Here is a 24,155-nt window from a genome sequence, read left to right as displayed (position 1 = left end):
CACAGGCACCATCCTTTTTTTTTTAAATTCTTTTGAGCAATTATTAATGCCTGCATTAAGGGCTGCGTTACTCAGTCATAGGCTAGGTTAATGCTTAACTTTAACAGGGACTGCCAAAACTCTTCCAAAGTTATTTTACCAGTTTCTTATTCCCATTTGAGAGCCCCCGTGTTTTTGTGTCTTTAACACTTGGTATCACGAGTCTTTTCAGTTCTAGCCATTCTGGTGGGCATGAACTATAATATCTCCTTGTGGTTTTATTTATTTATTTTTAAATTTCAGGTTAATGGGAGGGTACATATGATTAGGTTACACTGTTTGTGTTTGTAAGGTAAACCTGAATTGCAGTTGAGGGTTTAGCTCTTGTTGACAGAAGTAAAACAAACTGTAAAATAAGATTCACAGGTTTTTTCTGAACCAGTATGGGTGACCGGGGCTACGCAGTCTCAAGGGTTCCTGAGAAAGTGCACCTGAGGTGGCTGGGCTATGCTTTGGTTTATACCTTCACAGACACAGGTATTGCAGGTGAAATCAGAGTCACTCTTTTGGGGGGTGAAATCAAAAGACAGGAGGTCTTGGTTGGTACATGTCACATGTACAATGTCCACCTATCCAAGTTCAGGGTCCTGGGACCCAACAGTTTAATGCCTTTGAAAAAAATAGAAATTTGGTAGCTTGTCTTTCATGGAGCACACAGCCCAAGGCAGGAAGATTGCCTGAGCTCATAGGTTCCAGACCAGTCTAAGTCAGAGTGAGACCCTGTGTCTAACAATACAATAGCTGGGCATTTGGCAGGTGCCTGAAATCCCAACTACTCGGGAGGCTGAGGCGAGAGAATCACTGGAGCTGAGGAGTCTGAGGTTGCTGTGAGCTGTGACGCGGAGGTACCAGGGGATGACAAAGTGAGACTCTGTCTCAGAAAAAAAGTATCTCCTGGGAGAGAGAAGGAGGATGTTATGGGTTAATGTATCTCCCCCCTTCACAATAAAATGTTGAATTCCTAACCTCCAGTACCTGTGACCATGAACATGACCTTATTTGGGAAAGGGGGTGGGGCTGATATCATTAGTTAAAATGAGCTCCTAGTGGAAGAGGGTGGACCTTTAATACCGTGACTGGGGTCCTTGTAAGGACATGTGGAGAGGAAAGCACTGTGTGAACAGTGGCAGAGTCAGGCGCCACCAGCCAAGCAAAGCTTGGGGCTGTGTGAAGCTGGAGCAACAAGACGGGACCACAGACAGAGAGAGGACGGCCCCACCAACACCTTCATTCTGGACCTCCACCTTCAGAAACTGGGAGAGAACAAGTTTCTGTTGATGCCAGCCACCCAGTTTGATAGAATTTGTTCCAGGAGCTTTAGCAAACTAATATAAGAGCCAATCTTATAACAGGAGCCCACAGCCAGATAGTCACAGGAGTCAGACGAGACTGCCTTCTTCACCCCCCAGCCCTGCCCGTCCCATCCATTCCCCGACCTCTGTGCCCCCACCTCCACAGCCAGGCTTCTGGGGGAGGAGAGAGAGGAGCCAAACGCCATGCCACGCCACTTCCCATTCCTGGGTCGCCCTGCCCCAGCGGGGGGAACACTGCTTGTTTCAATGGGGGGTGAGGTGAAAAAGAAAGATGCCAGTGGCTTAGACTGGACTCCAATCTTTTTACTGCCTGAAAATGAGCAGAACATGCTGTAGGCCCCACCTACGGCGTGGGGAGTTTCCTCAAAGTGTTATCGGAATTTCTTCTTCAGGAGGTCTGTGGTTTCGGGAATTTGAAGCATGAACTCACGGACCACAGATCAGTGGTAAGATAGGATTTTATTAGACAAAAAGGAATACATTAGGAGTATAAAGTACCAGAGCTTCTGGCAAAAGAGAAGACCCAAGTCAGAAGTCTTCTGCTTGGGCCCTTGTCTGGGGATATATATTATATTTTGGCCAGGACTTGGTAGGTGTAAAAAACACCTTTGCAAACTTAATGAGTGTGTTAATGAGTGAATGAGTGCAGGCAGTCCCTCCCCTGGGGCAAGGTTATTACATCTTTGCAGTTTTTGTCTCAAGGAAGGGATTAGGGTGTGCGCTCTCTACTCAAGGTGGAATAACCCTAAACGTTTCAGGCTGCTTTGTTCATGACCTTGCTAGACTCAGAGGGTATGGCCTGGAAAGGGCAGCCTGTTTGTGCCTAGAGATGGAGGTTTGATTTCTGAGCTCATCTGCTGTCTGGAGAATGGGGGATCCCTGTTCAGCCCTGAGGGGGAAAACCCTGTATCAAAAGGACCAAGCCTGTGAAAGAACCCATGAGAAACATAAAAGTAGAAATTTCTGATGGGGCTCGTTGCCAGTAGCTCAGTGGCTAGGGCGCCAGCCACATCCACCGGAGCTGGCTGGTTCGAATCTAGGCTGGGCCTGCCAAACAATGCCAACTACAACCAAAAAAAAAAAAAAGCCGGGCGTTGTAGTGGGCACCTGTAGTCCCAGCTACTCGGGAGGCTGAGGCAAGAGAATTGCTTAAGCGCAAGAGTTTGAGGTTGCTGTGACCTGTGACACTATAGCACTCTAATAAGGGCAACCTAGTAAGACTCTGTCTCAAGAAAAAAAAAAAAAAAAGAAATGTCTGATGGGCCCAAGTCCTCCACTGGCCCTGACCTGAAACATTCCCCTGAGAGAGCCAGAGTGCCTCTCGGAACGTATGGGTGGAAGAAGACATTTTCTCAGAGTCCCGGCCACACCCTCGCTCAGTTCAGCTCCACTGAAGTCTTGGATTCCTGCCCTCCAGGGACAGAAACTCAACCTGGAGCCCGGGTCACTCCAGGGAATGATCAGGCAGACCTCGAGGAATCTCAGGTGACAGCTTTTCTCCGAGGTTGGCTGGAAAGATCATTTAAGGGCCAAAGAGAGCAGAGTTCTGTGTTTGGGGTGGCACTTTCAGAGAGAGGCAGCCCTTTGGGACTGTGGATCACCACACAAGAGCAGCTGTCAATGGAGTGGGGCTCCCTGGTTGAGGACCTGGGTGCTCCGGGTGGACAGCAGAAGCCTTTGCCAGCTGTGCAGTCTGGAGGGTGTTACCCTCTCCATAGAGGTCACTGCCAGAGACAGAAGCCCTCTAGTGGATTTGAGGCAGACAGAGAATTAATACAGAGAATTAGGTGCTTGCAAAAATTAGCTGAAGGCTTTTAGGGAGTGGGGGTCTTCTAGATTGAGTCTCCAGAAATGTTTAAAGGGCATCCCACATCAGGAATAGTGAGACCTAAAAGTGACCATCACAAAGCAGAAAGTTGGTTATTCACAGGTCCCCAGAAACAGGAGGAGGCAGAGGGAGTGAAGGGAGATATGGGCAAGAGGCTGCCTCGTGGTTTCCATGGGAGGCAGGAGAGCCAGATTATACAGGTTTAGGATTGGCTGGCTGGGATAATTTTAATTATTTATTTATTTGAGACAGAGTCTCACTTTGTCCCCCTGGTAGAGTGTTGTGGTGTCACAGCTCACAGCAACCTCAAACTCTTGGGCTCGGGTGATTCTCTTGCCTCAGTTTAATGCCTTTGAAAAAAATAGAAACTTGGTCACTTGTCTTTCATGGAGCACACAGCCCGAGGCCAGTGGATCACCTGAGCTCATGGGTTCGAGACCAGCCTGACCCAGAGTGAGACCCCCATCTCTAACAATAGCGGACATTGTGGCTGGCATCTGAGGTGATGAGTACAGGTGGGCAGTGGCAGGTGGGTGAGTGTGGGAGCCTGAAAGAGGCCGTGGTTGGGGCGCGGCTCTGAATTGACTGGTTTGCAAGTGAAAGGCAGTTTGGCTCACAGGCCAGAGCCAGACATTTGCTGTCCTTAAGAATCAGCTAGTGCTAGAAGTGGCAGTCTCTCCAGGGTTAGCAAAGTCCTAAGATGATGAAGTGCCAAAAATACAGAATAAAAAGATATGATTACTACAAAGTGTGACTTCCTTGTTGCAGAACTGAGTAATTACACAAGAAATGGCTTCTGCAACATTTGGGAAGGAAAGAACCAGGAGGCCACCAGGAAAAGCATACGAGTGCAAGAGGGTTAAGATAATGTGCGTAAACTGCTAGCAGAGTCCAGTCTCGGTTTGGCACCCATAGCACAGTGGTTACAGCACCAGCCACATACACCGAGGCTGGTGGGTTTGAACCTGGCCCAGGCCAGCTAAACAACAATGACAACTGCAACAAAAAATAGCTGGGCGTTGTGGCAGGTGCCTGTAATCCCAGCTACTTGGGAGGCTGAGGCAAGAGAATTGCTTAAGCCCAAGAGTTGGAGGTTGCTGTGAGCTGTGACACCATAACACTCTACTGAGGGTGAGCAAGTGAGACTCTGTCTCAAAAATAAAAAACAAAAAAACTCCAGTCCTCACCTAATAGTAAATGCTCCAGTTCTTATTACTGTTTTGAATCTGTAACTTGAGTTTCACTACAATGATCATATTATTTGATTTACACTTAAGGAGAATAAAAAGTCCCTGCCATTGGATTATTTCTTAGACATATGGGGTTTCCAGTGGTGCATACTCCCAAGACGCACACACTCACTCCAGCAGCACTTCATGGTGACATGTCCGTATTTCAGATAAGGGAGGAGTTCAGAAACTCATCTTTCCATGAAGGCTTGGGCCTTGCTGGGGGCTGACATCGCCTGTAAGCACCTAACAAAGTCCCAGTGTTGTTTCCAGTATCTTCTTGAACTGTGGCAGAGGTTGTCCTTCCACGTAGCACTTTCTACCACCATTGGCAAAGAGCAGAGTGAAGCGACACCTCCAGTCCACTAGGGAGGGACAGTCCTCACATGCCCAGAGCAGGCAGTGGACAGAAGGGCGCAGACAAAGATGCAGAGAACACTCCTCTTGTGAGGTCCCTGGATTTACCATCGGCAATGCTGTGAGGCTGGGATTGATGTCAGTTCTATAGAAGATTCCAAAGCTTGAGAGGTTATCGACTAGCAGGGGCAGAGGTCCAACAGCAGGTTCATAGCTGTGTCCACCTGAATCCCGAGGCCGGGAACTTCCCAATCACACCACACAGTATCTGTGAACACTCAGTGCAGCAGTGTGTGCACGCGAATATCCATAGGAGCATTATTCGTAATAGCCAAAAAGTGGACACCGTCCAGTTGTCCATTGACTGGTGAGTAGACCAAGAAAGTGCCATGTATCTGTACCATGGGTGTTATCCCGCAGCGTAACGTATTACGCCAAGTCAAAGCAGCCAGTCACAGAAGACATGTTTATGAGTCCACTTCTACAAAATGATCAGAACTGGATATTTTGTAGATTATTTCTCTGTCCACAGCTATCTTTTTTCATATGAGAAAAGACGTGGTATGAGAGATGTTTCATAAATTCCCTTCCTGGCTTCTTCCCAAAGGCCTTGTAAGTAGTTGATGTGTGAACATTTCTTCTCTTCCTCCCTTCTTTGCAGGTGACACAGTGGAGAGTGCCTAATCTGGGGTGAGGGGGGGCAAGGAATAGCCACCTTCTTAGGGACTTATTTGGATGCCCTAAAAGATTGACTGGACTATAATTCAATATCGACTCCAAAAAAATTTAAAGATATAAATGTCATTAAAAAAGAACTGAAAAATATATAATAAATATATTAAAATATTTAATCATAACTAGGCATCCTTTTTTAAACACTTGTAGGGTTAGCAAGGATTAGGAGGACACTTATTCAGCATGGGCTGGTGAGAGTGTGGGGCCCTGAGCCTGCTTACTCAGTAGGCCTCTGGAAGGCAATTTGGCCACGTACATCACAAGTCATTTGGAGGCTAGACACAGTGGCTCATGGCTATAACCCTAGCATTATGGGAGGCTGAGGCAGGAGGATTGCTTGCGGCCAAGAGTTACCAGCCTGCGCAAGAGTGAGACCTCGTATCTCCAAAAAAAAGGGAAGGGAAATCTAGACGCTGAGACAGGAGGATTGCTTTGCCCAGGAGTTGGAGGTTGCTGTGAGCTATGACAATGCCACTGCCCTGTAGCCCAGAATTAGACTCTGTCTCAATAAAAGAGAGAAATCATTTGGAGGCTTTGTCCAAGTAATTGCAGCTCTAATACTGAACTGAGGAAATAGTCACATAAGTGCCCAACACAAAGCAATTAACTAAACAAATCATAATTCGGCCACACATGGAATTTTATGCAGTTACTGAAAATATTCCTGATCACTGATGTGGAATAATTCCCATCACAGGTGAGGGAAATGGAGCAAGTGAGAAGCCAGCATACGTGGTAGAGTTTCACTGAGATGGATTTACATGTGGAAACCCGCAGCTATGTATCTATTACTAGAAGAATTGGAAGGAGTGTGCACCAAGTTAGATAGTGAAATTATAGGCATTCCTCTCATTGACCCCATCTATTTCTTAACTGTCTTATGACTTTTCGACATACATTTATTGCTTGAGGATCAAAACTAACAAAAGCTTTGAAAATGCATGGCAATTGCTATTGCTTAAGCTAGAAAGGGGACTCCCCACCTCCCCTCCTGGGCATGGGGACAGCAGTGCGGCCCTGCTCTGCACGAGCAGGAAGCCTGTACCCACCTTGGTGGGAGCTCTGCCTCCCAGCCCTGGCGCTGCTCCCAGGGTCTTGGTTTCCTGGGGTACATGAGCATCGTCCCTGTCTGGCCTGCCTTGAGTCAGGTGTCAGAAGTCAGAAAGAGACTGTCAGGGAAATTGTGCCCTGATCCCTCATACTGAAATAGTCTTCCTTAAGCTTGTTCTCTGCATACGCCGAACTCCTAGACTATTTTGAAAAGTGCCAGGCATCATATATGTACATATGTGCCTCACACTGTCATGAATCCTTAGGGAGAGAAAGGGTAATTCATATTGTAAGCGGAATAACCAGAGCACTCCATCCACAACCCAAACACCAAAAACAATGCTCAGCAAAGCCAACCTATAGAAAATTAGAATCATATGAGAGTCTGGAAAATGTGAATTGAAAGGAGGGCAGAAGGAATGGAAAAATTATTAACCGTATGTGCTTTTGTTAGAAAATGATTTAAGAAAAAAAATCATGCTTGGTGGGAACTCTGGAAGGCTGTCCTGAGGGCTGCACCCCATGTGCTGGGGCCAGGACCAGCGTCCCGTGATCAGAAGTGGCTGGATGGAAGTCTTGGCCCAGTCTCCTCCTAGCTGGGTGACTGTGTTGAGGGGAGACTCTCCTGAGCCTTGGTTTCCACAGCTGTGTAATGGGAACTTTGCAGGGACACTGTGCAGATTAAATAAGGTAATAAATTAAAAGGGCCTTGTAGGATGGTATGTGGTAAATATTAATGAGCACTGGTTTTAAATTATTATTATTGGCCAAGGATGGTCACTCACACCTCCAATTCTAGCAGCACTCTGAGAGGACAAGGCTGGTGGATTGCTTGAGCTGAGGAGTTCCAGATCGGTTCGCTCTGGCAAGAGCGAGACCCCATCTCTACTAAAAATAGAAAAATTAGGGCGGCACCTGTGGCTCAAAGGAGTAGGGCGACGGCCCCATATGCCAAAGGTGGCGGGTTCAAAACAGCCCCGGCCAAAAACTGCAAAAAAAAAAAAAAAAGGAAAGAAAAATTAGCTGGTTGTAGTGGGGTACACCTGTAGTCCCCGCTACTTAGGAGGTTGAGGCAGGAGGATGGCTTCAGCCCAGGAGCTGGAGGCTGCAGTGAGCTATGATGACACTGTTGCATCCTGGGTATTGAAGCAGGACAGGCAAGAAACAGAGTTTCCACTTAGCCCTCTCATCCCCTTGCCTGCAGGATCAAGTCCAAGACTCATAGTGAGGCCTCAGAATCCCTCTGAGATCTGGCCCCCGCCTCCATCTCCAGTTTTCCCTCCACCGAAGCTCATTCTTGACATTCTCAGCGTGATAGTTGGTACTGCACAGGCCCTGATACTTGTCTGGGCAGTGCATGGAATTCTGAAGGGCACCATGCTGTGCGCTTCTCCCCTCTTCCACATGGGCCTGACCCTTCCTTTCCCCTCTTATTCACCTAATTCCTACTCTTTTTTCAAGGCCCCACAAGTATACACCATCTACAGTGACTCCTATGTTTTGTCATCTAATAAATATCCATTGGCCACCTCTTTGGCCTGGAATGGCACGGGTCCTGGGGCTACAGTGGGAACGTGGTCACACGTGTGGGAAGCCGAGCCTTGGTTCCTAGGTGGCCCTTACCACGCGGGGCTGTAGTTGTGGTGTCAGTACCCCGTAGACCACCAACGGTGCAGCTTACTCATTTCTGTGCTTTGCCCTGTGACTGCCATTCATGTTTTAAATCAAGCCCAACAAATGATTTATGCTTTTTCCTTCTTTATGCATTTCACTTGTCTGTAACACCTGATATTGTTTTATTAATATTAAATCATAGCTGTGTACATTAATGCGATCATGGGGCACCATACACTGGTTTTATAAACAGTTTGACACATTTTCATCACACTGGTTAACATAGCCTTCCTGGCATTTTCTTAGTTATTGTGTTAAGACATTTACATTCTACATTTACTAAGTTTCGCATGTACCCTTGTAACTGATATTGTACCTATTTCTGACCTTCCTGGTCTTAACATCCTTACGTTGATCTATCTAAAATGAAATGAGAATGTGCTTATTCAGAGTAAAAGTCACTGCACACTTTGTGGGTTTTTCATCCTGCAAGGGCTCATTCTTTGTGTTACCTTGCAAATAATCCCTTTAAAAAGATGTCAAATGTGCTAAGAACCCCCTTGGTTTCACGTGCCCCAAAGAAAGTCGCATGTTAAAAGCAAACACCTTGTGCTGATACCTCCCCTTCTCAGGGCTTTATTTTTTTATTTTTTTAACTGCCCCATATCTGTCCGTTATGATTTCTCTCAATTTGTCCCGGTCATCAAATGGCAGTTTGTTCTGGGGAGGTGTGGTGACAAGTAGAACAATACTTCTGCCCAATTTGTGTATCAGCCTCCCATCTTCTTGGTGCCTTAAATAACAAGCCACCACAAATACGTTCTTGCACTATCTGGAACTGTCATTTGCCAACTTGCCAATACATGTTTACTTTCTTCTTATTAAAATTTAGAACTGCAATTCCTTGTTTGCCTACCCCTGAGCATTAGCTGTTCCTTACAAGCAAACTTTTCAGATCAGAGTAACACCCTTAGAATGCCAATTTTTCCTAACAACTGTCCTTCTCAATTGTACATGTTTCTCCTTAATTGTATTAACAGTCCAAACTACTCTAGACGTCTCAGGCTCTTAGTGAACACCACCTGTCCCTGTCACAGTGGGCTGTGATTCAGGGCCATCTTCCGCGATCCCTTGCACGGCATCCCCGACCTCAGTTGCATTTATTTCTATGGGTCTCTTGAGTTGTTAACTCCACCTGCTTCCACTTCTCTCTGCTCCCAAGCTGTACTTACAATTTACTCTTTTACTGCATAACCCTTTTGAGATAAGGGGCAAGAAATATCTGTTTGATAGAACATAAGGACAAACAGAACTTTGCCACTTAGGAGGAAGTTTATTTAGTGTTCAGTTCAAGATGGTCAAGGGTACTGGGAGTGGGGCAGAGTCATCTTGGTCTTTTTCCCTACAAACAGTAAATAATAAGTATCTAAAGAGTATTTTCAGAAGTATGTGCTTTAGAGAGCTCGGTTTACCACCTCACTCCTACGTAAAGATCTCTAAATAGTTCCCTTCTGATTTCCTAGTGTATGTAGGCTTAACTGTATGAACACAGACCGTCCAGATTCAGGATTTCATGTTTTTCTCCTTTTTACGTATAGTGAAGCTGGGTTTTCCAAGCTGACCTGGATTCTGCTCTGCAGAGACATTCAGGGACCCAGGTTTTTCCCCTTTTGTGGCTCTGCCACTGTCTGGACACTGTACATTTACCCGTATATTTGGAGCAATGACCCCTTCTGGGTTCTAACTGGTGGGAAGGGGATAGAGGTGAAGAGGAACCACCCGCTGTCTTAAGGGTTGGGAAATGCAGCAGCCACAAGTGTAGGAAACAGAACAGACTCTGAGGATAACTAGCAGTCTTCAGTAAAAGAATTATTTTCTTATTTCTATTCTACAGAAGCACTGTAAAATTGTTATACAATTATCTTCTTTTAAGAAAATCCATTAGGAAAAAAGTCAGATTCACAGAAAAATGCTAAAGAATTATATTTCAGAACTGAAATAAGCCTAAGAAATCATTTGGTCATTGGACACCTGTGACCAGCAGATGTTATTTCACTGACTTATTCGGTCTTCTATCGGTCTTCCACAGAAGGGCGGGGACTTGGTCTAGTTCATAGCTAATCCCACCAATAGGAACAGACGAAATCTTTGTTGGAAAAAATAGGTGAAATTGAAACATATCCAAATATAGTGATTTTAAATTATTTTGTGAAAACAGGAGTTGTAGGATGTATTTTGACAATCCAATTACGGTGAGTTTCTTTCATGTTTATGTATAATGAATATAAAGTCTAAATGCTGGCCAAAGTCCAGCAGGAAGTCCGGACAAGCTCATGAATGACACTGGGTTTTTATACTATTTCAAAGGAAAAGCTAATAAGGGTCTGACTTATGTTGTGCCTAATTAGATTTTTTAAAAACCAAAGCACTATCCTGAACTTAACTCCCAGTTGTGAAAAGCTTATTATATGACATTCAGAACACCTGGAACATGCAAATACCTGCATTTGCTGAAGGACCTATGATGATCTATAATCAAGGCCTCATCTGTTTTTTTCAAAGACAAAGTTAAACATTTTGCCAGCATTAAGACCAAAAGAATAATTCGAATTAAGACAGTTCTACCACTTGTAAATTATAAAAAAAATTGTTACTGTAGAGTGGGAAATCCATTCCACCAAATCCAACAGTAAATATTATTAAAATAAACTCAGTGACCTTTTTAAAAAAGATTACAAAATTGAATTTATTGAGTTTCACACAAGATGCACTTATAAAATTAGTATTGAATGCCATTATAACAGAAGAAATGAACGTCATCCTGAACTCCCAAAAGCATCTGCAAAGGAAATGAGAATCTTCCAGAAACAACAGCACAGTAACAGAATAATTCGAGCAGAATTTAAAGAGATAGACACAAACCATGTTCTTGCTCTGATTAGGCCTCTGTTTGGCAAAGTTTTCCCCAACCTGTTCCCATTCACCTCGGGCACTTTCCTTTTGTTGGTGAAAAGGAGATGGAAAAAAGAATAATTCTAAAATAGGGCTCCACTGAAACACACACAAAGCAATTCAGTCTCTTCATTTTTAACTTAAAATACTTCCTGGTTTCACAAGAGCATGTCTGTACAATTTCCTCAACATCCATTTTCAGATTTCTTTAGTTAATGCAAAACATTAAAATTCACTTTTGTATTTCATGAACAAAGCAAAACATTAAAGCTTGCTCCATATTTCACCCAGCAAATAGATCAGCTAGAATTTGCCTATTGCGTATTTGCAGTACTTATGCCTGGAACACAGGCATGAGGGCTGAATAGTTAACAGTATCGTCTTCTGGACAGTTTTGAAAACAGAAATTAGTGAGATTTTTACAGAACTACAGAAAGGATTCTCAAGATATGATGGGTAGAAAATAATTTGTCCTGTGATGTAGGCCACATACTAGTAATTAAAGAGAAATGGAATCTGGATCTCAAACAAAACCAAAAGCACCATTTGGTTGTTGTTCCCAACATACCCAAACGCCCCCATTTGCCTGACACCCTCCACTTACCATCACACAGGCCCGCTCCACCTGGCCTGCCTCACCCCGCAAGGCCACCCTGATAGTGGCATCCCCACGCCCCACCTTGTCACAGGCACTCTCAGCGACCACCCAAACAGAAGGACTAGCACATCTTACAAGCCCGAGCAAGATGTTGTCCAGTCCACTTGGAATATTTACTTTAAAAAATCCAGTTAAAGGTGACAGTTTTGAATTTTGTATACTGACAATTTTTCATCCTCGACTAAGACCAAATCCTGTTAGCTGTGATAATTTATGAAGCAATTAGTTTTAAAGCGGAACCAGTTAAGTATACCTTAAAGTTAACACTGCTCTGCTTTTTTGGTATAAAAAGTGCCTTTTTGAGGAAATTTCTATTTTATCCACTGCAATTAAACGACACAAAGCTCACATTTTGCTTCAAAGAATAAACTGAAAAATATGAAACATTTTCCCAGTGATGCTTAACCTTCATTAAATTTTTTAAAATAAACTGGTTTAGCATTTCTTTCCTATAAAATGTGTCTTATTTAAGGTAGTCTTTTATTCTGATTAATTCAGACACATCTTCAAGGATTATTCTGGTGGTAAGACCATTTATCTTGACTTATGTTTAATAATTTTTGTAATGCTTTGGCAGATGAAGTAAAGTCTGAAAGTTGTTTGTGAAGTTAGCATGAGGCAGGAAGGATGACTCATGGTAAAAGCTTCACAGTTTCCCAGGTATATCCTCATACCAAGAGGGCTGGAGGCAAAATTTGATGTTCTGGAAGCCCAGATTGACAAAGCAAAACAGATTTTGCTGTTGCTTCGGTTGGGTCTGGAAGTGACGCTGCTGCCTGGCCAGGCAGGAGGGAGGTTTATGATCCATCAAGTTTCCCAGAATCAAGGCTGGAGCTCGGTGTGATGCCGTGATCTGACCCTCAGCCAGACCACCTTACTGGACAAAGATACCAAGATTTGCTTGCCAATAATAATTTAAGTTTTTAAATAAATATGTAAGTGCCACGTTTAGCATCTGTCCGTCCCGGCAGCACGGTACGCACCGGCCCAGGGTCAGTCAATGCGGTTTCCGCAGATTGTGAACCTGTCTATCTCTAGCAGATCTTTCTTTGAGGATCTGTGCTTTAAATCAGAGTTCTCCTGCGTTATGTCCTTCTCATCACCATCGGGAGTGGTCAGGAACTGGTCAGCACTGCTTGTCACAAGTAACGGTATGACACTTTCCTTCTGATGAACAGGCTGGTTGGTGACTGAAGCAGACAGGTTTTCTTCCTTGGAAAGTCCTGTGATAAAACAGATCCACTGAATTAGAAAAAGATTTCCACCCAAATTACCATAAATATAAGCTCACCAACATAGTGGTAATGAAAAAAAACACCCAATTGTCCACACTTTTAGATAAAGCAGTTGATAACCAAATAGCATCTTGTATAAGCAGCCATAAGTTATAATGAAACTTCTAATTATCTCTATTTGTTCATCCAAAATTTTACGGATGGGTGTATGATGTTGACCACGTCACATAAACACACCATCACCTACCTGTGGGGAGATCAGAACTCCTGCCTTCCTGCCTCCTATATGACCAAGTCCTGAGAAATTGACTCTGGAGGGCCCACCAGTCTCTCCTATATCCCACCTCTCAGTTACGGTCATTTCAGCTAGACTTAATTTTTTTTGTTGTTGTTGCAGTTTTTGGCTGGGGCTGGGTTTGAACCCACCACCTCCGGCATATGGGGCCGGCGCCCTACTCCTTTGAGCCACAGGAGCCGCCCTTAATTTTTTTTTTTTAAGAGATAGTCTCACTTTGTTGCTCTCAGTAGAGTGCTGTTGCATCACAGCTCACAGCAACCTCCAGCTTAGGTGATTCTCTTGCCTCAGCCTCCCAAGTAGTTGGGACTACAGGTGCCTGCCACAGTGGCCCGGCTAATTTTTCCATTTTTAGTAGAGATGGGGGTCTCGCTTTGCTCAGGCTGGACTCGATCTCCTGAGCTCAAGCAATCCACCTGCCTTGGCCCCCAGAGTTGCTAGGGTTATAGGAGTGAGTCACTATGCCTGGCTGAGAACAGCTTCTTTGAAGCAAATACACATAATGTAAGTTGTCTGTATTTAAATTGTGTGATTCGATGAGCTTTGACACGTGTACACACCTGGTGACCCCACTGCTACGATGGGGATGCTGAAATACCTGCTTCGCCCCCCGCTGCTCCCATGGCTATCTCTGTCCCTGATAGAATGAGGTGGACTTGCTGCTGCTCTGAGTCGGCCTCCTATTCTCACGTGCCTCCCACATTATCCTGAATGGTTTGCAGCCTATGGCCTGCTGACCACTCATACATGCTGTGCAGATCCTCGGATACACATCTGGAACGTACTCCCACTCCATGACACCCGATCGACAGCCTTGCCCTGTAGTATTTCAAGGGTCTGCCCCATTAGACTGGCTCCCCTGATGATGATTAAACTCACCAGTGCACAGAACACACACTGGTGTGAATGATCTTGCCGGCATCCTCACACTCTGGACAGTACCTACCCTGTTTCCCCGAAAATAAGACAGTGTCTTATTTTAAGGTGTGCTCCCAAAGATGCGCTAGGTCTTATTTTCAGGGGACGTCTTATCTTTCCTGTAAGTAGGTCTTATTTTCGGGGAAACAGGGTACTTCTCCTGTGATGACACACAACTTCCTTTAGCTTTGGTTCCTGTGAAGTTCCTGCCTCTTTCTGTAGCAAACTCTTTACTCTCCCAGTGCTGAGCTACATGATCTTGGGAATTAACTCATGCTGGCTTTCTCCTCAACTATCCTTTCTGCTGGCTTCCCCTGTCCTATTCTCATCCTTCAAGATTTAGTCCATGAGTTGTCACCTCTAGGAAGAGCCCTCTCTCGTCCCTTCCAAATCCCTTGGCACTTCCTTGGAGTGTTCACCTGTGTTGCCCCCCTGTGGAAACATGAGGCCTGGAAGGGCATCCTTTCATTACTTTTCTATCCCCTCATCCCCATGTTACACAGCTGCTCCATGCGTTTAAACCAAAAGCCATGTGAGCAGACAGCTATGTGGACAGAGAACTGATCAGAGAACATGATCGATCTGACTGTGCACTCACACCTAACTCCTCTCTTTTTCTCACACTGCGCGACCTCCTTGTCAGGAAATCCCTTGCTGGAATCTCCCAAGTCTCTCGGGAACCCAGGCAGCTGTCCCTGTGCACACCCCTTCCCCTGCTCTGAGCCCCAGTCTCCTCCCCGCAGGGCCCACCCCTCTTGGGACTGCTTTCCATAAGGCTTGAGAATACTTTTAAACTGTAGGCTGTCCCAGGCCACACCCCTGCTCAAAGTGATACAATAGTCCCCTTCCCACTAAGAGTCAAATCCAAGGTCCTCAAAACAGCCCACTATGCTGTGTGGCCCCCCAGGCTCCTGCTGCAATTCCTGTCCCTGGAATTGGGCCACTCTAGCCATTTGGCCTGGCCCTTGCTCTTCCTCACACCAAGCACCTTCCTGCCTTGGCACGTCCCCGCACCCTCCCCCTAAGACGCTCCCCTGGAAGGCTGGCTGCTGCCCACTCTCAGGCTTTGCTTAGGTGCTGCCTCCTCAAACGTGGGGAGTGCCCAATTCCCATCACGCTCCCTGCCGCGCCCTGCTTTAGTTTCTCTGCAGGCCTCGCTGCCACCTGCTGCAGTGCAGGAGCTTTCTCTCTGCCCCTCCTCTCCACACCCAGAACAAGCTCCTTGGGGCAGAGATGCTGCCTTTTCACCCACAGCTGTCCCCCTGATCGGCAGATACTAGGCGCTCGGTCGTTATCTACTGAACAATGAGCAACTGATGGAAAAGCTCCGAGCCCTGCGTCATGACTAGCACAGGGATAGGGCAGTGTCCGGAACCATGGACATGCTGCTCGCTGATCACATCACGTGCGTTGTACAGATGGCGACACCACTACATAGCCCATGAATATGTATAATTATTATGTGCCTATCAAAAAATTAAAAAACTTATAAAACCACCAAGTGAGGTGAAACCAAATCTGGAGAGCATTGCTAAATGTTGACTGAACACTGACTTAACTCTTGGAACCAAACTGACCTTGAGAGGGTTTGCATTTGCTCTGTGATTTGCTGGACGGCTTGCCCGGCGTGCTGGCAGGGGGCGGGTTGGACAGCTTCTCCTCCATCTTGGCTTCCTTCACATACTGGCATGACTTGCCCAATAGCACGATGCTATTAAGAACTTTCAGGGATATTAACCTAAAACCAGAAACAAAACAACCAACCACTGCTGGAACTAATCGGAATCACAGTGAATGCTACCTACTACCACTGCTGAGGGGAAGGGAGTGGGGGGCTCAGCGGCACAGGAACGGGCCCGGGAGTCAGAGGGCCGGGTTTGAGGTGTCTGAGTTCCTTACATCAATCTGAGTTTCCTGGGGCTTCTTTACCATGAGGAAAAACTTAAATTCCTTAGTTCCTATTATAAAAAATTATACTAGTTCTAAGTTTTTCCCGATAGTAAATAATTTAACATTTATTCTATTATAAAACATTTATCACATGCGGAAGGACAAAAAAACCACCCATAATTCCATACCCTAGTGATAGTCAACGTGACAGCTGGTATACTATCTTCCAGTTGTCTGCTCTGAGTATACACCCGTCTGTATTTTTCTGCGATACAGAAATGGGGTCTATTTTACAAGGCAGGAGGGGAGTGGAAGTTGAAGTGGGAGCACTGAGTCCGCAGGTGTGTGAGTGGGGTCCTGAGTCTGCAGCCGAGCGCCCTGGGGAGCTGTGCAAAGTGCTCAGAGCAGTGAGTGCTCAGCAAGCAGAAAGGTCAAGTGCTTTTGTTACATAATAGTATGTTATGAATATTGTGCTCTACCAGTTATTGTTCCTCACTAAGTTACCATATAACAAAGACTCAAGCCGTATTCCTGGATATTTAGATTATTTCTAATATTTTGCTTCTACTAAGTTTCTGACTAAGAAAACTTATGTTAAATGTATATTACTTTAAGATAAATTCCTAGGTACCCATAATTACAGAAATGAAATTTCTGGGTCAAAAAAACATTAGGATATTTTAAGGAATTTGATATAAATCTGGCAAAAAAATTGTGGGAATAAAATCTTGCATTGGTATCATGTCACACATGGTGGCTCTCAGCTAGCACAAATCCAAGGACTCCACAGCAGGTTTACAGCGGGTGAAGAGATGAGCTCCTGGCAAAAGTAGGCAGTTGCAGGTCAGGGAGAGACGTTTGAGGAGGGTCCTGGAGGCAGGTGAAGGGACCAGGCCCTCCGGGAGCTAAGAATCTGAACTCTGAGGGACCCACACAGACCTGCAGCTGCAAGTGCCTTCCTCGTGCACAACGCTCCCAGATCTGTCCCCTCCAGCGCTCCCTCATGTCTGCTCATGCCTTCCCCCGCTTCCTCAAGGAGGTCTAGCAGGACTTGCAGCACAGCACAGTGCTAAGAGCTCGCAGGGGAGGTGTGTGAGTTCACACTGGAAAAGGAGGGTCTCAAGTTCTTTAACGTCTAAAAAGTGACCATACTGCAGAAACCCTTACAGATTCGTTCATGTGGGAAGCAGGAAGTGGTGAACAAGGAGGGTCTTGCTGTGGCGCCACTGAATTTAGCTGCCTGTGGGACAAGGGCCCCAGACAGCCCCCTTGAGAGCAGCTCAGAGAGGAGAAGAGAGCACAGACGAGAGGTTTCCTTGAGCACCTGCCATACAGCATCCTAGGCCCAGGCAGAAAACACATCAAACCATGAAAGTGACATCACAGACGTCTCTGGAAACTAGGTCCCACCCTCCAGAAGAGGAAGCGAACCCACCACGACACTTGTCATCTCCGCTGTGCTTGCCGCCTCTCCTCCCGCTCCCCACTGGCCTTTTCCTCTTGAGGTTTTCAGATCCGATGTCTTCCGCTGACCACTGCGCCCGGGTACAGCCCCTGCAGTGCCCCCGATACGGCGACCAAGGCTGGGGCCCTGTCTTCCTTTTCGGCAGGTTAACCACATGCAGGCTGGGCTACCTCACCATCCACTCATTTCTTAACACAACACTGGCAAGAGCCCCACTTCACACTGGTCCTCTCTTCACACCATTAGTTTCCCCCTTAAACTGCTTCAGCTGCTCCATTACCGTCTCCCCAGTGCACGGCAGAGAAGCTGCCCGCGTGAACAGCCTCAGGCCCAGGGTGTGTTAAGTAATTAAATGTGGCAAACACGCTACAGGGTCAAAGACGTTTTTAAATATGAACAAATGTTTGATTGCAATGGCATACTTTTTTCGTCAAAGAAAATATGGGTGAAACCTAAGTCTTAAGCAAAAAGGGCTTAGAGTAAAAGAATTCACCAAACATGAAAATGAAATCTGAAGTACTATTAATCCCCCGGCCCAGCAGCTCTGTAGTCAGTCAAGTCACAAATACACGTGCAGGTAAAGCTGTTAAAAGGGGGCCCGGCATGAGGGCTGGAGCGCAACTGGGTGCTGCTGACCCCCGTTACATCTTACATTTATACTTTATAACCAAAAACATATTCAAGAATCATCTTACCCAAAATAGAAGAGTATGACACAGGCATAAGACAGGATTCCTTGCACTTTAATTGAGCTTGTTACAACTCTGATGAGCTAGCCAGAAAAAACCAAAACAACAAAACACACAAACAGAACACACAACCACAGAGTTGTTAGTTAATTTTAAATATAAGATTTTTCCGTGCTGATTTTAGCATTTTAGGTACACAACTGTGGCCTTTGTCTAAATCCGAGAAACAAGTTCTAGATTTATTGATGTCAAAATTTGCTTGCTGGTGAAACCTTCTGTGGTAGATTTGGGTTTATTCAGGCAGATCCAGGATGCCTGTGCCTCGGGTCTTGCCTCGGAGGTCAGAGGCTATACCTAGTTAACAAACTTATACCCAGAGATGCACATCAGCTGATTTTTATCTTAAAAAAATTATTCTATGAAGTATAAATGACTTTATCTCACTACAAGTGCCTCACCAGAGCTATAACCATGTGGTGACCCTTATTCCTGCTTCTCCCCGCCGTCCTTTGCTTGCGATTCCTTTAAGAACCCCTAATAACTCTCAGGTAGCGCGGAGAACAAGGACCCTTAGGGGGTTTGTACTGTTTAGAAAACTAAACACTAGTAAAAGCTTAAATTAGAGGTCAAAAAATTTTCTGTCTCTTTTGGATAGTTAAGTTTGAACATCTATTTTCTTACTTACTTCACAGAAATATAGGAGTAACAGTATAAGCCTTGGAAATCTGCTGAATAAATTTGGTGGGACCACCGAAGGACAACGTTTACACTTTACGGCACAGCAGCTGTTCCCGTATATTAAGGTCTAGGGAAGTGAAGCAGGGACAAGTGGCCTTATCTAGTGACGTCCACCTAGCAATGTCTAGTAGCATCTGCTAGGGTGTATTAAATACAGTACACATTTAAAAATGCTGTGAATAAAAGAATAATTATGAGAAGGTAGGGCAATAGGTTGCCAAATGTTCAATGAAAGCTCACTATGAGAAAGCCGACTACGGAAGCCCTTAGCTTTGTCAGCGTCTCTAACAGGGAGATTACTGCACAGACGTTTGAAACAGAGGTTAATCTGGCTCTGGGATTTTAGTCATTAAAGGCAAACAAATGATCACATTTAAGGCCTAAATGACTTCACTTTTATCTGGTATATTATTGGGTAACTTTTGAGATATATGTACAAAGTCAAATTTCCATGAGCCTTTAATATACAATTTCTTTTCGTTTTTTAGAATGTGTAACACTCAGAAGAAAACTCTGTCTTCTTGTGCCTTGAAGAATCAATTAGGCACAGAGGCCTTGGTATATTTCTCAAGGCTCCCACATTTCTGCCAGTGCCATGGCACCAGGCTGCAGCTCTGTCAGGAGAGAGCTGCAGAGGAAAACCCACCAGATCACGGCCTAACGGTGCAATCTCTCTCCAGTACACAGGAAGTTTGCCAGAAGTACCTTGTCAATCAATCAGTAACTACACATAAATCTTTCAGTACAGTGACCATAAAACACTCTTTAAAGAACAAAATAAAGACTGGGGGAAATTTTAAAATATTAGATTAAAAAACTCATGCTAAATGTAAATTGAGTTTTCTGACAAATAAGTGACTAGATAAATCAATTATTATTTGACAAAGCATGGCCATATTTAAGACCAACTGTTTAACCAATCTTTTTTTATTTTTTTGAGACAGAGTTTCACTTTGTCACCCTCTGTAGAGTGCCGTGGAGTCACAGATTACAGCAACCTCCAACTCTTGGGCTCAAGCAATTCCCTTGCCTCAGCCTCTGAAGTAGCCGAGGTTACAGGCGCCTGCCACAACATGGCTATTTTTAGAGACGGAGTCTCGCTCTGGCTCAGGCTGGTCTTAAATCTCTGAGCTCATGCAATACACCCACCTGAGCCTCCCAGAGACCAGTCTTTAAAAAAAATCCATCAGGCAATCTAGATTTATCCTGTCACTTGTATGTGTCATGTTTCCAACTGTAGGAAAAGGAATGTAGAAAAATTTAATACTCTTTTACCAACCTTTTAAACCTTTAATAATAATTTTATTCTTAAAGTCCTCCACTTAATAAACATGCTATTGATATAACTGAAAAATGTTTAGAATGTTGTTATCTGGAAATTTAAATAACATGAAACCCATTTATAATTTCTCATCTAAAAAAGTAAGGGAAGCTGCTCTAAAATAAGCTAGTCTGACCTTCAACATCTTTACCCCTGTCTTAGGGGATCTGCATGAGACTGCATCTATAGGACTTTAGATGTCCTTTGGCAAGACCGATGGTTGCATTTGTTTTGACGTGAGACTAGGTAGTAGAGAAAAAACCCTAATAAATAAAATACAGGTGCAAGAAGCAAATTTTCTTAATTAACATTAGTGCAGCCCAGAGTGGCTGGTAACTATCTGCAAGGTTGTTCTGAACAGAACTCATTAAATATTCAAAATTGAATTTTGGGGGATTGATTTAGTAAATTTTAGTACTATTTTTACTTAAAAAACCTAATATATCTCCTGAATATAACAGTAGAAATTTTCACAGTAAAAACTTTGGGAAAATTTTAAAAAGTAATCAAGAAAGACAGGCTTGGCACCTATAGCTCAAGCGGCTAAGGCGCCAGCCACATACACAAAGCTGTTGGGTTTGAATCCAGCCCCAGCCTGCCAAACAACAACGACAACTACAACCAAAAAATAGCCAGGCATTGTGGCGGGCACCTGCAGTCCCAGCTACTTGGGAGGCTGAGGCAAGAGAATCGCTTAAGCCAGGAGTTTGAGGTTGCTGTGAGCTGGGCGACAGCGTGAGGCTCTGTCTCAAAAAAAAAAAAAAAAATAGTAATTACAATGGAAACATAAGGTGTCTCCATTTAAATGTATTATAATTTATATAAACTATTTTGTTTCCAAATTTTTACTACTATAAACAACACTACAATACACAGAATTGCCCATAAGTCATTCTGTGCCTTTCACAGCTGTTTCCTTAGGATAAATTCCTAGAACTGGAATGAGCGTATCAAAGCATGAAACTGTCAAACTGACTTTTAGAAATACTGGATCCATTTAGTTTCCCCCCCAATATGCATTACAGTGGCCGCGACAATGCCACTTTCAAGAATTTCCATTAAAAAAACCCCTTTGTTAAATGAATAAGAAAAAATGAAAAAAAGGGTGGTGCCTGTGACTCAGTGAGTAGGACCCTGGCCCCATATATCGATGGGGGCAGATTTGAACCCGGCCTGGCCAAACTGCAACAAAAAATAGCCAGGTGTTGTGGCAGGCACCTGTAGTCCCAGCTACTCAGGAGGCTGAGGCAAGAGAATTGCCTAAGCCCAAGAGCTGGAGGTTGCTGTGAGCTGTGACATCACAGCACTCTACCTGAGGGCAATAAAGTGAGACTCTGTCTCTAAAAAAAAAAAAAAAATGAAAAAAAGAAAAAAGGTTTTACAAAAGCTGTTTAAATAAAACAGTTTAATATCATTTAATTGTTGGATGGCTCAACATTCAAAAGGATAGTACTGTAATTTAAAACTGAATTTTATTTCAAGTTATTTACCTTTAATTTTTCATATTAAGTCCTTTTGAAACAATCTTATTGATAATCCATTTGTTAATGTTCTATAATAATGGCTATCTCATTATCAAAAATGTTAAGAGAGGATGAACTTACTAAAACAGCTAGTGGAAGAGGAATAAACCCCATCCTCCGAGCTACCGAGTCACTGTAATCAGTATACGCCTGAACAGAGAGAGAGAAAAAGATTCAGATTCATGGGATTTCAACAGCATTTAAAAAGTAAAGTTCACTGGTTACCAGCAAGTGTTCTAAACAGGTAAGGGTGTGAGCAAGAGAACCTGGCACCCACAATACAATTAAATAAAATGACACGGAAATCCAAACATTCATAAGGATTTTAAACACAAAGTTGAGTAACTCAGTGCTGCAAACATCATCTACGGGGGTCCACCTGCCACGGGGGAGGGGGGCGGGGGGGCGCATGGAGATTATCTGAGGCTGCTGTGCTCATCTCTGGTGTTAGTGTAGAAAGGACACACAGACCTTTTTTTTTCTCACTGACTTTTGTTAGCGTTTATGTATTTGGTCATTTATTGTTACTAGTTTTAGTGTTTGTGTATTTAATGTGTGGCCCCAAATAACTCTTTTTCCAATGTGCAGTAGAAAAGAGGTTGGACACCCCTGTATTAAGTATGATTATTAATTTGTAAATGTTTAATGTTGAGACTAGAGTTAAGCAGGAAATTTAAGTTCACATAGCTTCCCCTTAACTAATATTTCATGCTGAATTAATTAATGTTACATTAATTTCTGACTTGACTTTGATATAATGCTTACATTTTTCTGTCGACTGCTAACAAGGTCAAAAGCAAGACTGGCTCGATATTCACTATACACCTGAAGACAAATAAGAATGAAATATTAGGTAATATGGTTCAAATATATCACACAAAAACATTTACTTTGTAGATAAAAATGTTTAATATTAACCAGGAATAAGCACTGACAACCAGATAGACATCTGGGTCTCGTTTCCCTATTTGTTTTCCAATAGCAAGAGTGAAACAACCCCAGTTCCCTCAACCGTGAACATTTATTGGTCTTTTAAAGCTTTCTCTTCAAAAAGAAATAAATATTCGGTGATTATGATCATAAGGGTTTAGAATTTGGGAGATGGTGACTATTCTATGTAGTGTAATACATAGAAAATAATTTTTTAAATTTTAAATTAAGGGTTTAAAAAATGATTATTACTGTATATTTAACCATAATAATGCCTTCTTGGAAAAATGGATGCTATAAAAAGATACACAACTACTATGTTAGGGAGCACAGATGTCAAGGCACTTATAAAATTGTCATTTCCACTAAAAATTACACAAGTATCTGAATCAAGCCTATTAACTTTGACTTCAGATGCTGAGAAAAATGATCCTGTGAAAGGGAATCTTTCTGTATTGAGAAAGCCAAGAAAGTAAATGGTGAAATTACTTTATTGGTGCTTTACAAAAAAGCACAACATTGTATTTTTTATGTATTAAAGCATTCAGAAAACCCATAATCAAATCATCAATTGTAGCTGTTGCAACTGCTTTCTATCTTAAACCATTGCCTTTTGAGATAAAACAAGAGTAAGGTATTATTAAAAGTACAACCCAGTAAAATCTAGAAAACTGCTGAGCAGATAATCACTGAGACTGAGCTGAAAATGTGGACTGCACTAGGAAACTCTTTCATATTTTATTTTTTTATTAAATCATAGCTATGTACATTAATGTGATCATGGGACACCATACACTGGTTTTATAGACCATTTGACATATTTTCATTACACTGATTAACATAGCCTTCCTGGCATTTTCTTAGTATTGTGTTATGACATTTATATTCTACATTTATTAAGTTTCACATGTATCCTTGTAAGATGCACTGCAGGTGTAATCCCACCAATCACCCTCCCTTCCCTCCCTCTCCCCCTTCCCCATATTCTTAGATTATAACTGGGTTATAGCTTTCATATGAAAGCCATAAACTAGTTTCATAGTAGGGCTGAGTATATTGGATACTTTTTCTTCCATTCTTGAGATACTTTACTAAGAAGAATATGTTCCATTTCCATCCATGTAAACATGAAAGAGGTAAAGTCTCCATTTTTCTTTAAGTCTGCATAATATTCCATGGTGTACATAAACCACAATTTATTAATCCATTCATGGATCGATGGGCACTTGGGCTTTTTCCATGACTTAGCAATTACAAATTGGGCTGCATTAAACATTCTGGTACAAATATCTTTGTTATAATGTGATTTTTGGTCTTCTGGGTATATACCTAGTAGAGGAATTATAGGATTGAATGGCAGATCTATTTTTAGATCT

General features: G+C 43.5%; 1 protein-coding gene and 1 non-coding gene across 2 annotated transcripts in view; both read right to left on the bottom strand.

Annotated features, from left to right (window-relative positions):
* Window positions 1-8,815: 8,815 nt before the first annotated feature.
* Window positions 8,816-8,946, bottom strand: LOC128576146 (small Cajal body-specific RNA 8). Its single transcript, XR_008377261.1, has one exon. It is a non-coding gene; the product is annotated as a small Cajal body-specific RNA 8 (non-coding RNA).
* Window positions 8,947-10,884: 1,938 nt separating this feature from the next.
* Window positions 10,885-24,155, bottom strand: part of TAPT1 (transmembrane anterior posterior transformation 1) — a 57,950-nt gene continuing 44,679 nt past the window's right edge. Inside the window, exons 10-14 of the mRNA XM_053577742.1 lie at window positions 22,615-22,674; window positions 21,931-21,999; window positions 18,274-18,350; window positions 15,801-15,961; window positions 10,885-12,998 (exon numbers count right to left, since the gene is read on the bottom strand). Of these exons, the coding sequence (XP_053433717.1) occupies window positions 12,769-12,998; window positions 15,801-15,961; window positions 18,274-18,350; window positions 21,931-21,999; window positions 22,615-22,674 (597 nt within the window). The 3' untranslated portion in view covers window positions 10,885-12,768. The remainder of the gene's footprint in view (window positions 12,999-15,800; window positions 15,962-18,273; window positions 18,351-21,930; window positions 22,000-22,614; window positions 22,675-24,155) is intronic.

The sequence above is a fragment of the Nycticebus coucang genome, chromosome 23 (assembly GCF_027406575.1).
Source record: "Nycticebus coucang isolate mNycCou1 chromosome 23, mNycCou1.pri, whole genome shotgun sequence".
Taxonomy (NCBI): domain Eukaryota; kingdom Metazoa; phylum Chordata; class Mammalia; order Primates; family Lorisidae; genus Nycticebus; species Nycticebus coucang.
Note: the sequence above shows the minus strand (reverse complement) of the source record. Positions and strands in the feature narration are given on the sequence as shown.